Consider the following 13,761-nt stretch of genomic DNA (forward strand, 5'->3'; position numbering starts at 1 on the left):
CCAGGCCTCCTCTTAAAATAACCAAAAGACTATTTACTACTTTATCATTTTCATAAGAGAGTGAGCAAGAAAAAAACAGAAAAGATGATACAAAATTTTTTTTAAACATTCAAGATGATACCAGGGAACTATAATCTGATTTTTTTTATACACAGACACCTTGACTGTAGCCATTTACCTAATCATGCCCAAAGATTACTAGCAAATACCCAAAGCAAATTTGTGCTGTACCCCAGTAAAGACCCTATTAAAATACTTACTCGATCTGCAACAACAGCCTTTCGCTTACTGGCATCCCCTGATAATCCTGCAGAGAAGCAAATTCCAAATGAAAACAAATTTAAACCACATCTTCAGGAGTGAAACTGTTCTGGTCATAATCTGTGCTAACAATACATATCCATACAACAATCCTTAGATACCAAAATTTTAGATAATATGCTATAATAGGAACACATCACATCTATTGAATCAGATAGCCTATCAATGTACTTCCCTTTTATTCTACTATTAAGTGACATTTAAAATTATATATCCTATATTGGTTATTAACCTTTTTCACTGAAATCTGTAAGTTCTGGTAACATCTATATATATAAAAGCCTAAGCGACTGTCTGACTATTCGACCGGTAGCTATGATGCACACTGTCCACCATGCGGCACACACTCAATGCATAGGCATGGAAACATGGAACAGACTGATGAATCTCAGAGGGAAGGTGGGAAGAGGGAGGGCGGGAAGAGATTAACTAAAGATCTTATATGCATACTAGAGGCCCAGTGCATGGATTCGTGCACCAGTGGGGTCCTCCGGCCTGGAACCAGCAGTCCGACATCCCCTGAGAGGTCCTGGATTGTGAGAGGGTGCACTGGGCCTCTAGTCTTGCTTATAAAATACTTAAATATTAAGCTAAAAAAGTGTTCTATGAGTGATTAGTATTATTCATTCTCTCTATTTCAGAAAAAAGTCTACACCACCAGTTTTCTGTTAACTTACCCACAACTGCTTTTGCTTTTCCCTCATGGAAAGACCATGCAAGAGCCAAGGCTTCTGTAAGACAATCTTGTTTCAGAAGATGATCCACCCTCTAAAATGAATAAATGCAAGAAGCTAGACCCCTTTGTCTGACCAATCACAAGTCAGAATTCCTATTTTACCCAATATCTTTCCAGAAGTTGTTGCTTAGTAGCTACAAGTATTCTAATAACCACATGAATATCTAATTTCCAAGAAAAATAATTTCTTAAAGCACTAGATAGTACAGTGACTATATAAGATAGTACTAGGCAGCCACAGGCCCAAATATAAAAAGAGAAAACAACTAGGATGTCACTGTAACAGAAACGTCTAGTTGCTTATCACAACATCCTTTCACTCCCTCATCCTCAGTAACAAATCCCAAGTATATTTGAGACAGCAATAAACCAGCTAAAGGACATCTCTAAGACTCCCTTGTTGTTACTTGGGACCATGTGACTAAGTTCTAGCCAATGATAAGTGGAAGTGTTGTTTGGTATTTCTGGGATATCACCTTAAAAGGGAGGGGCTAGCCTTTCTCTTCTTTTTCCTCCTTTCTCGAATGTGAACTTAACAGCTGGAGCTCCAGCAGCCCTATTGAAACATAAATGACCCTGGGACTAGACACCACAACAAGGATGTGGAACAGGATAGCACACTAAGGACCATGGAGCTGCCACACTAGCCACATCTGGCCTACTGCCAGATGGCTTTTACATGAGAGAAAGCTTGAAGCCACTGTTGAAACTTGAAGCAACAGGCCACTATTATTTTGACTTTTCTGATGTATGTAGCCAAACCTAATTCTAATTTACAGTGAGTTTTATCAAATCAAGTACCTAACAGTTACAATGGTTTTGATGTACATTTCTGAAATTAAAAAGCACTAATCCAAATAATCTTTTTTGGCAAAGTCAAAACAAACATTAAGATGCTATCAGTTCAACAATTCTAACACATAAAATTACTTTGAACTCACCTCTCTCCAGCTCCTCAGCATCATTACATAAACAGACTGGAAAACAAAGAGAAGGAAATTAAAATGACCACCTTTAACAAACTTGGTTGGGAGACACATTTGTCTCTGCCCCACAACTCATTTTGCATTTCTTTAAGTAAAACCATTCATAATACAGTTGAAGTGTTTACTAAAGGATCTTCAAGGTCCCACATTAAAGAGTAAATCAAACAAACATTTAAAGTTTAATAAGTCTACAGTCTAGGGCAGTGGTTCTCAACCTTCCTAATGCCGCGACCCTTTAATACAGTTTCTCATGTTGTGGTGACCCCCAATTTCATTGTTAAAAATTGAACATAATTAAAGCATAGTGATTAATCACAAAAACAATATGTAATTCTATATGTGTTTTCCGATGATCTTAGGCGACCCCTGTGAAAGGGTCGTTCGATCCCCAAAGGGGGCGTGACCCACAGGTTGAGAACCGCTGGTCTAGGGAGTTAATACCTAGGAACAAGGAACGCTCAATCTCCCTGTACAGACCTGAAAATTTTCAATAATGAAAAAATGTTTCTTCTCCGTGTTGTTTTTTCTGGTTTGTTTGTTTGTTTGTTTGTGGGATTTTTGTTGTTTTTTTTAGCACAGGAACAAAATGATATACAAAAAGTTCCTATTCCAGTGATTCTACTCTAAGTCAAATGCTTCAATGCATTTCAATATGTCCTAAGCTAACCTAATAAAGGACAGCTTAATTACATGACAAATATACATAATAAGGTATCTTCATGGTCATGAAAACATAAATTTGAAGAATATAAAAATACATCCCTGAATAAAGAAAATAAGTGTCCTATTAGAATCTAAACGAAAGTGAAAGTATGCCCCAAAGTGGAGAAGGTAAATTAATCAGCTAAAAATCATGACTATCTAATCCCTAAAAGTTTTAGATTACTGCTAATCGATATTCATTTTGTAACGCACTGCCCTCTTCACCAGCAATCTGCTTAAGCCTCAACTGTCCTGACACAAACAAACGCCAAGTGGAAGAGCTTACTTTGGTCCCCAAATAAAAGATCTGACCACCATAGCTACTGATGGATTGATAACAAGCCTTCTCTCCAACCAAAGCCTGTAAAAAAGTAAACAAAAACGGTAAAGATTGCATGAATTAGAAGTCTCATTAAGTTTTAAAGAATGTCCATTATAAAGACAATATTTTAGGCTAACCTGGTTTACCCCATAAGTAGGGGAGCATGGATATCAATCATGGGCCAGTCCATCAGTGGAAGGAGCAAAAAAGACAAAGTGCAAGAAAGTAATTCTCTGCTTACACATGGGGTTTATTTTTCAGAATAATGCAGAAAAGGGAGGAACGTGCAAACTTGTAAATCTAAAGGAAAACTGTTGCAACCTGCCCCATTATTGGATAACAATAGTCACTGTTTCTGGCAAAGAATAGAGCTGACTGAAAATGGTAGCCCCAAGTCCTTTGAAATCAATATAAATATTAAACACAAGAAGAAACAGGAAGACAAAGTAGCATAGTATATAGGAGTCAGCACAGCCCAGCAAAACAGAAACAAAACCTGCTGTTTGATAAGTCAGGATTGCAAACTTTGGCAATGTCACTTTCTAGGTATGACCTTAAATAAGTTTCAAACTTCCGACATTGAGTTTTCACATCTTTGAAAACCATGCACAGTTTCTTTGAGGCTTAAATATGTGAACATTTATAAATCTCCCAAAATATACAAGCAGTCAACAACAGATAACTATGATAATTAATCTTAACTTTTCACTGTGGAAATTTCAAAATATAGATGAAGATAGAATAAAATAATGAACCCCCTGCAACCATTAACCAGCTTCATTGTCAACTCATCACCAATCTTATCTCATCTATAATCCCACTGACTCCACTGTAACACAGTATAATTTTGAAGTGAATTTCAGATTTTGAATATTTCATTTATAAAAATTCAGTATATATATATATATATATATATATATATATACACATATATATATTCAATCCTTTTTAATATAACCACAATTACATTAACATGCTTTTAAAATTTAATAATCATTCCTCAATATCAAATACCCAATCAGAGTTTGGATTTCAGCTTGTTTCATAAATGTCAATTGCTGTGTATGTTTTGTCGTTTGGGCTTTTTTTTCTACATTTAATTGTCTGAATCAAGATACAGACAAGGGCCACATATTGGAGCTGGCTGATAGTATCTTTTAATGTATAGGTTTTGCCTCCACCTCTCACCATCCCTTATTTTCCTTTAGGTTTATTTATTAAAGAAGCTGTAACACTATTCCATAAAGTTTCCTCCACCTGATTTTGCTAATTGTGTCAAGGAATCTTTTAACATGTTCCTCTGTCTTCTATATTTTGTCTAGAAGAGGTCTGATCAGAATCAGGGACTTCGATTTTGGTTTCGTTTTTGGCAGTAATATTTAAGTAGGATTTTGGATGATGTTCTTGATTATCAGGTTGAAGTTTCCTTCTATTTCTAGTTTGCTAAGAATTTATCAAGACTAAATGTTAAATTTTCCTGTCTTTTGAAAAGATGATGTGGTTTTTCTTTTACCATTAACTAAGTCAAATGCCTCAAGGCATTTTAATATGTTCTAAGCTAATCTAATAAAGGACAGCTTAAATACATAGCAAATATATTTGGTTACATGGTTGCCTCCTATACATCACCCTGACCCAGGATCAAATCTGAAACCTACCTATGTGCCCTGAGCAGGAATTGAACCTGTGACCTTCCGCTGTATGGGAGGTAGCTCCAACCAACTGAGCCACACCAGCCAGGGCTACATTGATTTTTAAATGTTAAACCAGTCTTGAATGCCTTGGATAAACACCATTTGATCATGATTACTCTTTTTATACACTGCTGGCTTCTATTTGCTAATATATTATGGATTTTTGCTTCTATACTTGTAAGGACATTAGTCTGTTGTATTCTTTATTATAATGTCTTTGTCTCGTTTTATTATCAGAGATAATAAGCAAATTTCATTTTTAAAAAAGTATGTGCTCCCATTTACTCTATTTTTGAAAAGATTTCTGTGTAAAATTGGTGGGTTTTTTTTTTCCCTAAAATATGATAGACTTCACTAGTGAAGTCAACTGGGCCTGGAGTTTTTTTTGCAGAAAATGTATTTATTTACTAGATCTTTCATTTCTTCTTGAGTCAGCTTTAGTAATTTGTGCCTTCCAAAGAATTTTTTTCCATTTCATCTAAAATTCTTGAATTTGCCGAGACCGGTTTGGCTCAGTGGATAGAGCGTCGGCCTGCGGTCTGAAGGGTCCCAGGTTCGATTCCGGTTGGGGGCATGTACCTGGGTTGCGGGCACATCCCCAGTGGGAGATGTGCAGGAGGCAGCTGATCGATGTTTCTCTCTCATCGATGTTTCTAACTCTCTATCCCTCTCCCTTCCTCTCTGTGAAAAATCAATAAAATATATTTTTTTAAAAATAAATAAAATAAAATAAAATTCTTGAATTTATAGGCATAAAGTTACTCATATTGTTTATTTTTATTGATTTCAGAGAGGAAGGGAGAGGGAGAGAGAAAGAGAGAAACATCAATGGTGAGAGAGAATCATTGATCCACTGTCACCTGCATTCCCCACACAGAATCAAGCCGCAACCTGAGCATGCGCCCTGACTGGGAATTGAACCGTGACCTCCTGGTTCACAGGTCAATGCTCAACCACTGAGCCACGCCGGCTGGGCCTATTATCTTTTTAATACCTATAGACTCTATAGTGACATTACCACCCTCACTCCTGATATTAGTAATTATGCCTTCCCCCTTTTTTCCTTGATTAGTCTCACTAGAGGTTTGTCAATTTTATTTATCTTTCAAAGAACCAGCTTTTGGTTTCTTTAATTTCCTATCATTTGTCCATTTTCTATTTAATTGATTTGTGTTCATCTTTATTATTTCTTCTTTCAATCTACTTTAAGTATATTGTGCTTTTTTTTTTATTTCCTTAATTAAGATAGAAGCTTAGATCACTTATTTGAGATTTTTCTTCTTTTCTAATATAAGTACTTAATGCTATGAATTACCCTCAAAAACTGATTTAATTGTGGATCACAGATTTTTATATGTTGTATTTTCATTTAGTTCAAAATATATTCTAATTTCCTTTGAGATTTTTTTTCTTTGTCTCATGGTTTATTTATAAAAGTGTTATTTAATCTCCAAATATTTGAATTGTCTCCAAAGTGACCCTGATGATTCCTTCAACAATTGGCTGAAGCTTGTTTTATGGCCTATCATATAATCTATATCAGTGGATGTTCCACATGCACTTGAAAAATAATTGTACTTTGCTTCTGTTGGGTGCAATATTCTATAACTGTCAGGTCAGGTTGATCAACAGTGTTCTTTTTAGTCTTCTATACCCTTAATGTTTTTCTGCCTACTCATTTCATTACTTACTGAGAGAGTTTAAAATTTCCAAACTATAATTGTGAAGTTGTCTTTTTCTCATTCCGATTTTGTTCATTTTTGCTTCATATCCAGTGTATTTTTCATTTCAAGCACTTTAGTTTTATCTCTAGATTTACATCTTTTAAAATCTTCCATGTCTCTACTTAATTTTTTGGACATACGGACTATACCTATGATAACTGTTATGTCCTTGTCTGCTAATTCTAATATCTTTTTCAAGTTTAAGTTAGTTTTGATAGATTTTTCTCCTCAGTATAAGTTGTGTTTTACTTTTTCTTTGCATGCCTAGTAATCCCTGATTTGATGGCAGACACTGCAAATTTCAAATTTCAGCATGTTGGGTCCTGGAAATTTCTGTATTCTTATTAATATTATTGTGCTTTGTTCTGGGAGGAGTTAAGTTACCTGGAAACAGTTTGTTCCTTTCTGGTCTTGTTTTTAAGATATGTTAGTGGGGATGAGAGCAGCATTTACTTTAGTTCTAACTATTCCCCACTACTGAGGCAAGATGTCTGAGTACTCTGCCCAATGCATGTGAATCATAAGGTTTTCCATCTGGCTGGTGTAAACAAGTCAGTGTGAGCACTAGCTCTCGTTCCTTCCAAATCTTACAAATATTTCTTTCCCTTGCCTTGGGCAGTTTCTATTGATTAGTAGCCTGCTGAATACCCAAGGGGAACCTTTTGTATAGTGCTCTTCACACCAGTACTCTGGCCTGTCCAACCCACACTTGTCTTCCTGCAGTCTCAGTCTCCGCTCTGTCTCAACTCATGGAGTACTCCAAGCTCCAGCTGGGTTCCTCCCCCTGAGCCACATGAAAACTCTCAAGGACAGACATTGGGATACTCATAGGGCTCATGCCATTTGTTTCCCATTTTGTCAGGGATTGCTGTGCTTCATTACATGATATCCAGTATCTTGGAAACTGCTGTTTCTTTTTCTGATTTTTTTTCCCCAGACAGGAGAGTAAATCCAGGCCCCATTATTCTATCTTAGCTGAAAGTACAAGCTTAAAGTTTGACTTAAAAAAATACTTCAAAGTATTTTTAATAACCAGACACCAGAAAACATCTAAGTGTGAGACAGTAATTATTCTTACTTTAGAGAATTCTATTGCATTATCATTATTCTTACTCTGGATTTTCTTGGTTTCTAAATTCTAAGGCTGGAAGACCCTTTCATGTATATTTTATGCTCTGAGGTTCTAATATCTCAGAGAGATTTGGGCAATGGCTACATTTCATGCAGCAGACACTCATTAAATATGACCATCATTACTATTTTCTTCAAGAAAATACCCAGGAAGCCTCATAATAGTCTAATTTCCTGCTTAAAGATTACCGGTTTAGGAAACATGAGATCACAATTCAAAGTAATTTAACTGTAAACTATCTGTGTAAATTGCTAAAGGCCATTATTACAGTTACTTAAAATATGGTAAAACTAGAGGTCTGGTGCACGAAATTCCGGTGGTGTCCCTCAGCCCGGCCTGCACCCTCTCCAATCTGGGACCCCTCAGGGGATGTCCAACTGCAGGATTGGGCCTAAACCGGCAGTTGGACATCCCTCTCACAACCCGGGACCTCTGGCTCCTAACCGCTTACCTGCCTGCCTGCCTGATTGCCCCTAACTGCTTCTTCCTGCCAGCCTGATCACACCCTAACCGCTCCCCTGCTGGCCTTATTGATGCCTAACTGCTCCCCTGCCAGCCTGATCACCCACAACTGCCCTTCCCTCCCGTGACCCACCTCCTCCACCGGGACCCATCTCCTCCATTCGAGGCAGCAGAGACACCGGGACCAGCTCCTCCACGCTGCATGGAGCCACAGGACCCCCAGGCCTCACCGCACAGAGCAGCTGCTGGGCCCCACCTCCGCTGTGCATGCGGCCATCTTGTGATGACCATCTTGTGACAACATTAGGGCGTGATGCGTGAGGGCATGACGCCACCTAAGCTATTATTAGTATAGATTAATACTAAGATCATAATTTTCATGTCTTCCTTCTCTCCCAGCATACTAACATTTCATCTATCTCCTACTCTGAAAGAATCTTTTTTTCTTTCTCTCAAAGCCCATCTTTGCCTTTTAATTCCCACAAACACTATACCTGTTCATTCCTTTACCAATCACCCAAATATTTCCAAAGCCTCATGGGCTACCTGTCACTAGTCATTTACCCCTTAAATCTATCATACTTATTGCTGCCATATTAAACTTTCTAAAATATTTTGCTTTTATAACTCCTGTCTCATAAATTTCCAACTTCATTTTATTATTTTAGCATAAAAGTTAAAACCCTTGGGCATTAAATTAGTCAGATTTCTGAATAGAAGGTAACAGAAATTATTGTTTTAGTTCACATTCCTGAATATTTACAAACACACCCACATCCACTTCAACCTAGTGGCTTTTAAAGAAACACCTCAATACATAAAGATAACTCCTCGGAGTTTCTATTTCTAGAACAAAACAGCAACAAAGTACCACGTTTATCAAGTCAGTACTAAGATAATGGGTTACCCTTACCAGTGCCTGGCTAACATTTCCTCCGGTGGCTAGTGATTTGAAATGGCTGCTATTATAGACCAACTGAACTTCTGAGATTTCCACTGTTTCCAATTCCTCTTGAGTTTGCCGATCAATCACATGCAACTTCTCTGCACTATCCAAGAGTACAACTGTGCGTGAGTTCATCCACTGCAATTCAAGCACACAACAAAACAAAAGTGAGGCCCATCCCACGCCATCATTCAGGACAAGAAGAAAGCTTGGCCACTCAGTTAAATGACCCTGAGGACTTTATCCATTTAATAACTTCATGACAACACAATCACAGCAAGAACTACTGAGTAAACAGCCCAGAGAACAATAGGAACACAACACAATATTGAGTTTGACAGTGCTACAATGACACTCGCGTAGTCCAAAAGAAGGCTAACAAAAATCTTTAATAGATATATGTTACAGGATATATTGGCTTTCATAAAATTTTTTCAAAGGTACATTGGCACAAATGAGTGACAAACTTTGTATTTCAGTTTTTACATCAATGAAACAAAAGGGCAAATTAAATCTCATAAACCTAGGTGGTCAAAGGATGATTGCTGAAATATATTTGTAATACATAGTTCAAAATAGAAGCTATTTAAAATATATATTTCCTTCAAAACCTCCCTAAATTATTAGGAGAGTTTTTGCTGTATTTTTCTATATCTTCTATCCTATCTAATAATAAACAAACATGGTAATTGACTGTACCTTTGCTACACCTCCCATTGGCTAATCAGCATGATATGCAAATTAACCACCAACAAAGATGGCGGCTAATTTGCATACTGCAGGCAGGGCGGGACAGCGCCATCCCACCTGCCCTGCCACCATCCAGGCCTGCTATCTGCGACCCGGGGCGGCGGGCGTCCGTGTGCGACCCAACCCGGGGCAGCCGGGCAGTGCAGCAGCGATCGGCCAGCCCGCCCGGCCTCCATCGGGCATCCTGTGTGCGACCCAACCCGGGGCAGTGCCCCAACCCCCGGATCGGCCCTGCCGTGTGCAAGACCCGGGGAGGCGGGGCAGGTACCGAGGGATCGGGCCTGCCATCTGCCACCCGGGGAGCGGGCCTAAGCCAGCAGGTGGTTATCTCCCGAGGGGTCCCAGACTGTGAGAGGGCACAAGTGGGGCTGAGGGACACCCCCCTCCCCCGCCAGTGCACAAATTTTTGTGCACCGGGCCTCTAGTATCTATTATAATTTTTAAAATAATAACTAAATAATAATGTTAAAAATCTTCTGAAGGATGCCATTTTGATAAATTTCTTGGGTTATGTATGAGATTATTTTCAAAATATATTTTTAAAAATCTTAATCCTTCCCAAGGAATAAAGTTTTTAAATCTGCTCAATTAGAATTCTAAATTAGAGGGAACAAAATAATTCCCCTGCACATTATCTCTCTGTCATTCATGTTGATTTATTTATATGATCTATCCCAGGTTATCAAAGCTTATTTGCATACCATATCAGTGACAACCAACTTGAAAATGGATCAATTTTCTCTTGACATATGCTGAAGATATGCTCTACCACTGTATAGTAGCTACTATAAAGGAAGGGTTTGTTTTTCTGTGTGTTTGTTTGTTTGTTTCCCACCCCCCAAAAAATCTCTCTCAGAAAACAGAGTTTGATACTCAAATCTTTTACAAAGAGCTCCTATAAGGTGCTCTTTTGATCACTTTACTTTGAAAAACAAAGTATCATTTAGGAAAGATACATTTTTTTATTAGCCTTACTGAATATCAGTCAGTAATAGTTTTTAAATGCTTTAAAACAGAGAGAGAATGACAGAGAAAAAAAAGTTTGCAGTTTAGCAATTATTCCTGAGGTTAGAGTCTCATAATTGTGAGTGTTGACATTGTTGTAAACAAACCTTTTAAAGGTAATTTACAGAGCAATGCAGTTAGTGGTCACATCATGGATAAGCCACAGGACAAATAAAAATACTCGCTGTGAATTGTCAGGAGCATGGCTACTTGTGGTTGGAAAAAAATTTTCCAGGGGAAGAATCATATGCTGATTTTAAAAGTACTGTATCTCAAACATCTTAAACAGAAGTGATAATGAATTCTAGAAAACTGTGTCCAATGATTCAACAAGGGGTTCTAATGTTGACAAAGTCACTGATGTCTTATATACATGAGAAGAGACTGAACAAAATTATTTCGTGAAATGTTTATAAGAAAAAGCATTATTTCTAAATCAATGATCTTGTGTGAGATTAAACAATCTCAATAATCTTTATAATTCAATTTATAAACTGAACTTATAAAGCTTATATAATAAATATTCATTTCATCCATAATCCTAAAATGTTTCATTTTATCAAATTGGGGGTAAAACTTTTTTTAGCCTTTTATTGGAAAAATGAGGCACAGTCTTATATTTAGGGTTGCCTATATTCATATATCTACAGAATATTTCACCGGATACAGATAGTGATATGCTAAGAGCACTAATGATAGAAACCCAGAAATATTATAACTGCACTATTACAGAATTAACACACTATTTAAAAATTGACACAAAAAGAAATATTCTTTTTTTTACACCAAAAGTCACTTCGGACTGAGATGTGTTATAGAGAGAGACCTCTGCAAATTTTTTAGCTCCTGAACCAATTAGGACAAACTCAGAAGGATAAAAATATGTTTACAAAGAAAGTCCAGCAATAATTCTGAAGAAATCCACCTAAATTCTTCTAAACTCCCCTTTAAACTAATTAGGACATTAAAGAAAATTTTTGTTCAGCAAGACATAGGCTGAAAGACAAGAAAAATAATGTGACATCATATCAAACTCAGACTTTATTCAATATAAGCCAGACTTCACTTCTGTCCATATTTCACATAATCCTAAAGGCATGGTTCATGGCAGAAATCCTGATAGCTTTAACACACCATGATCTCAAAACAATTACATGCAATAAATGGGGATAGTTCATTTGAATACTCACAGTAAAGTTGATGAGGTCATAGTAGAGGTGAAGATGCTTTTGCTTAGTAACATGGATTGCTCCAGATTCATCTCTCTTAACCTGATGATGAAATAAAAACAACCAAAACCTCAGCTATTGTTTGAGGGATATTTTTAGATACTTCATTATACTCCACCCAAAAATTATTTCCATTCAGAGTATAGATAAGTCAAAAATATTGATAATTAAAGAAACTATCACATAAATGACAGAAATGATCACACCATGATTTGTACCAAAATCCAAGGCATATCTGGTCAGTGGTTCAGCTGTCAGTATTAGCAAATTCTGTAATGTAATATCCACTCTGTCATAATTCAGAACAACTTAATCTCACTACACCAATGACTGTATTTAGCTAGAGTTAAGACATAAAATAGGATGGTGACATGGTGTGAAAAAGTCAAACAAAAGTTCATTAAAAGAAAAAAGCTGCTGCAGTGACAAAACTAGACTTTTCTGACATATAATACTATTATTGCACAAACAACCCAAAGTTTCCCCAAAGAACTTCATTGTCAATCTTTTATTTATATACTAGAGGCCCGGTGCACAAAAATTTGTGCACTCCTCGGGGGTCCTTCAGCCCCGCTTGCGCCCTCTCGCAGTCCAGGAGCCCTCAGGGGATGTCCGATCTGATGGCTTAGGCCCACTCCCTCTCCTGTTGCCTTATCTTCTTCCTTTCCCTTGTGTGAATATCCACTAAGGTTATGTATGCTCTAGCATTTTACTTTCACAGTTTCAACTACCTTCTCTATCCCTGAATTCTCACTTGTACCCCAGACCTGGATTGCCATCTGCCCAAAAGACATTCTCCAATACAACACTTGAGAGTTCCACCTTCATTACCAACTCAGCACACTCAAACCTTCCCTAACCTTAACTCTTTAAATATTTCAAGCTTTTAAAATGTAAACTCAAAAATGAAATGTTTGGTTCATATCCTTCAGTCCTAGAACCAATAATATCAGAAGTCTTGTCTTTCCTTCAAAATATCATCATCCCTACCTCTCACTACAACCGACCATCCTTGTCCGAAGACCTCATACCTGCTTTATTACAGGAGCCAAACCTTCCATTTCCCTCCTACAATCTTTTCTTTTTGATATTTCCATACTGATCTTCCTAAAATATCACTTTAACCACATCTTTATCATTTTAATTACCTAAGAGCCCATGATGGCTCCCCATTACCAATCTAGGTCAAGTATACACAAACCAGATCAGGAGTTAGCAAACTTTTCTGTAAAAGGCCACACAGTAAATATTTTGGGATCTGCAGACCATATGGTCTGTGTCACAGTTACTCAACTCTGCCACTATAGTGCAAAAGCAGCCACAAATAATACATAACTGAATGGGCATGACTGTGTTCTAATAAAACTTTACTTACAAAAACAAGGAGCCAGCCAGATTTGCCCCACAGGCCAGAGTTTGCCAACCCCTAATCTAGATCCATGCCATATACTCAACTTTATTTTCCACAATATGTTTCTCCCTGTCATTAATTCTATAAACATTTACTAAACATCTATATACAAGCACTGTCCTAGTGGCTGAAATATAGTTATAGAGTTGGTCTTTAGATTGATGAAGCTTTCAGTTGAGTGAGGAAGAAAAATACTAGACAAGTTATTTTATAAGTACTGAATGTTATAAAAATTATATTCTTACCTCTATAACTTCAGTTCATCTTATTATGCATATCCACCCCACGCCCCATAGTATTTGCAATATATCCTTCATAAAGTCTTCCCTGGCCTCTCTAGT

At 37.2% G+C, this 13,761-nt stretch overlaps 1 protein-coding gene across 3 annotated transcripts in view; it reads right to left on the reverse strand.

Moving 5' to 3' along the window:
* The window catches only part of VPS8 (VPS8 subunit of CORVET complex), a 245,328-nt gene that overhangs the window by 172,354 nt on the left and 59,213 nt on the right, over positions 1-13,761 (reverse strand). For 2 of the 3 annotated variants that reach the window (XM_070406657.1, XM_070406659.1), the window contains 6 exons: positions 11,971-12,051; positions 8,993-9,163; positions 3,032-3,106; positions 1,999-2,034; positions 999-1,089; positions 261-307 (listed from right to left, as the gene is read on the reverse strand). In XM_070406657.1, the coding sequence (XP_070262758.1) occupies positions 261-307; positions 999-1,089; positions 1,999-2,034; positions 3,032-3,106; positions 8,993-9,163; positions 11,971-12,051 (501 nt within the window). The remainder of the gene's footprint in view (positions 1-260; positions 308-998; positions 1,090-1,998; positions 2,035-3,031; positions 3,107-8,992; positions 9,164-11,970; positions 12,052-13,761) is intronic. The other variant, XM_070406658.1, reaches the window with a different exon arrangement.

This window comes from Myotis yumanensis, unplaced genomic scaffold (assembly GCF_028538775.1).
Source record: "Myotis yumanensis isolate MYYU_CA2020_CCGP unplaced genomic scaffold, mMyoYum1.0.hap1 SCAF_2, whole genome shotgun sequence".
Classification (NCBI taxonomy): domain Eukaryota; kingdom Metazoa; phylum Chordata; class Mammalia; order Chiroptera; family Vespertilionidae; genus Myotis; species Myotis yumanensis.